General features: G+C 43.9%; 1 protein-coding gene across 1 annotated transcript; it reads left to right on the forward strand.

Moving 5' to 3' along the window:
* Positions 1 to 630: 630 nt before the first annotated feature.
* Positions 631 to 1,397, forward strand: LOC122474367 (protein YIF1A-like; the record flags this gene model as incomplete). The annotated part of the gene is made up of 1 exon (XM_043565264.1): positions 631 to 1,397. A coding segment is annotated over one exon (720 nt), but the record flags the coding sequence as incomplete, so codon positions are not given.
* Between the last annotated feature and the right edge of the window lie 2,082 nt (positions 1,398 to 3,479).

Raw genomic sequence — 3,479 nt, forward strand, 5'->3', positions numbered from 1 at the left:
TGAGTGATGGGATCGTAACTCTTACTCCAACAGAGCCAAGAAAAGATCATTGCTGGTATTGTACAGGTATTGTACTGTATAATTCTCTTGTAGAGAATTATAAAATTTTCCTTGGAGGGGAGTAAAAAAAAAAAAATCAGTGTCATGAGGGGCAAGGGCCTGTATTGTATATTTTGTTTCTACTGTGCTCACGGTAGTGGTGAGGTGGTGGTGAGGGTGGTGCCCGTGTCTGCGTGTTTATGTATTTTACTAGTCATTTGTCATCAAGTGCTCCTTGCCCTCAAGCGACTGTTAGAATATCTGGTTTGATGAATGAGGCTAGAGACATTACCAAAGGCTTGATGGCCTCGTGGTTAAAAAACATTGTCAGTAATAAGCTATTTTTCTTTTAGATGGGTCTAAATTCTTGGCACCCAAGTCAGTGGATCGGGTGAGTTACAAAAAATCGTTCGTTCAGTGGGTCCCTTAGGTCATAGGTCCAAAACCCAAGCACCTACAGAGTCTAGATTGGTATTATAATTGAATGAATCTAGGTAGATGAAGCATTGGGCGTGGTAGGAACTGCAGAAAACTGAAAACCACACCTGCCCCATGTGAAGAGGGCAGTGACTACTGGGCCGAATGTCCTGACCCGTGAACTCTCAATCCAGCCCTACCTTGTGCCTCTTAACTTTACACCCTTCTGGGTTTCAGGCATTTTCACTTGATTTTGACCTGGAGGCCAGCGATTCACTGGTTTGCATATCTTTTGGTTTTAAGGACACAGCCTATGTGGCCAAGAAGTTGGGGCTACTGGTCTTCCCCTACACACACCAGAACTGGGAAGTGCAGTACAGTCGCGACATGCCTCTACCACCACGGCAAGATCTCAACGCCCCTGACCTCTATATCCCCACAATGGCCTTCATCACCTACGTGCTGTTGGCTGGGATGGCACTGGGCATTCAGAAAAGGTTCTCCCCAGAAGTGCTGGGCCTGTGTGCAAGCACGGCGCTGGTGTGGGTCGTGATGGAGGTGCTAGCCCTGCTCCTGGGCGTCTACCTGGCCACCGTGCGCAGTGACCTGAGCACCTTCCACCTGCTAGCCTACAGCGGCTACAAATATGTGGGGATGATCCTCAGTGTGCTCACAGGGCTGCTTTTCGGCAGCGATGGCTACTATGTGGCACTGGCCTGGACTTCGTCTTCACTCATGTACTTCATCGTGCGCTCTTTGCGAACAGCAGCCCTGGGCCCCGACACTATGGGGGGCCCAGCTCCCCGGCAGCGTCTCCAGCTCTACCTGACTCTGGGAGCTGCAGCCTTCCAGCCCCTCATCATATACTGGCTGACCTTCCACCTGGTCCGGTGACCTTTGGCTCCCACTGGCACTGATTTTTCCATACATTGAAGATTTGATTTCCTTGAAAAAAAAAAAAAAAAAAAAAAAAAAAACTTGCATTTTCTTTTAACTCCTCTGAGCGCCTTCCTAAACCCCAGTCTCTCGAGTGAATGAGAAGAATGAACGAGTGAGTGAATGAATGCATCGTCCACTTCTGTTCGGCACTAGGATTGTGATTATTTTCCTCCCTCCCTCCTTTCCTTTGCTTTTTTCTGCCTTCCTCCCTCGTTTCCTGGATATAAAGATAAGCAAGGAACAGACTCTCCCCTCTGTAGGCACTACATAATCTACATAATCTAGAGGGAGTGCAAAAACATGTACACAAACAGATGTAACATGAGGGGAGGTGTCTAGTGGGGAGATACACAGAAGCATTGGGAGATGAAGAAGAGATCCCCTGAGTCTCGCCGAGCAGTGTTACAGAAAACCTCACAGACCATTGAATGTGTGTTAAATTGTGTGTTGTCATTTGCCAGGTGGCAATATTGAGAATCCTCTATGTGGCTAGGACAGCTTGTGCAAGGAGGCGGGGGCGTGAGATACGACCTGCTTGGAAAGTTAGCAAACATAGCTGTAGAGTGAGATGCTCAAACGTGGCTTGACCCAAATGTCAAAAATTGTCTCCCATTGGCCAGGCGTCTGAGCCTAGACCAGGCTAAACCCTTTGGCCATCTTTCTGGATAATTCATTTTTCAGGGGCAGCGTTTGGCTATTTAACGGACACTGATTCGTCTAAAGACAATATTTATGTTTTTGTCATCTCGCAAATATTTTTTCAAGAATGTTCAGTTGTTTTGCCAATTCAAATCATTCCAGCATGCCTTTCTCAACACCTACTAAGGACGTGGCAGTGTGACATGAAAAGTGGAGTTACAGAGGCTGTAGATCATCACCTCTCTTTGAAGATTTAATAATCTCTCAGGAACATTGATGAAGCTACTTTAAAAAAGGGTGAGTGTGGAGTGCCTAGGTGGCTCAGTCAGTTGAATGTCCAACTTCGGCTCAGGTCATGATCTCAAGGATTGTAGGTTCGAAACCCCCATCAGGCTCTGTGTTGACATATGGGAGACTAGAGCCTCCTTTGGATTCTGTGTCTCCCTCTCTCTGCCCCTTCCCTACTCATGCTTTGTCTGTCTCTCTCTCTCTATCAAAAAAAAAAAAATAATAATAATAAAGCACACTTAAAAAAGGGTAGGGGGAAGTTTGGGGGAAAACAATCCATGTTTTTATTCAAAAAAAAAAAAGGAAAATGCCTTTGTTTTTTGTAACTTTTCAAATTTAAAGTCAGAGATTTTCTTAGCTAAGAACAAGAGGTTCAATGAGTATTTTCTCATAAAAAAAACAGTAAAAGATGCAAAATTTGGATCAAAATCCTCTTTGGGAATGGAGGGAGGAAGGACTGGCTAGAAATCCTAGGTTAGTCTATTTAGGCTTAGTTTAGCCTTTTCAATGTCTGGAATTGGCTATGTTTATAAATTCCATAAATTAAAGTATCACTGTGTAGCTTTGGGTGTCTCAGAAATTTAACGCACAATTCTAACATAAGGCCAGCATTACAGGGGAAAAATGCTGGTTTACCACTGTGCCTGTCTTCTGAGAACTTAGATGTAGTATAAATGATACAACCAAGAAAGGACTATATTTTAAAATCTGGCATTCTCATTATTTTATCTATTCCTGAGTTTAAGACTGTATTTTTTTTATAATTTAAAAAATTGCTTTGTGGCTCAGTTAGTTCAGAATCAGACTCTTGGTTTCAGCTCAGGTCATGATCTGTGAGTTCAAGCCTCACGTTGGGCTCTGTGCTGGCCCTGGGGAGCCTGCTTGGGATTCTCTCTCTTTCTCTCTCTCTCTCTTTGTTCCTCCCCAGATTACTGTCTCTCTCTCTCTATCTCTCAAAAAAATGAACATTAAAAAAATTTTTAACAATTGCTTTGAATTGTGGTAAGTTGCACATAACATAAAATTTACTATTTTAACCATTTTTAAGTATGAGACCGATTTGATTTTAAAGAGGGAAAATCTTGGGGCACCTGGGTGGCTCAGTCGGTTAAGTGGCCGACTTTGGCTCAGGTCATGATCTTGCGGTCTGTGAGTTC

Source organism: Prionailurus bengalensis, chromosome D4, assembly GCF_016509475.1.
Source record: "Prionailurus bengalensis isolate Pbe53 chromosome D4, Fcat_Pben_1.1_paternal_pri, whole genome shotgun sequence".
Lineage (NCBI taxonomy): Eukaryota > Metazoa > Chordata > Mammalia > Carnivora > Felidae > Prionailurus > Prionailurus bengalensis.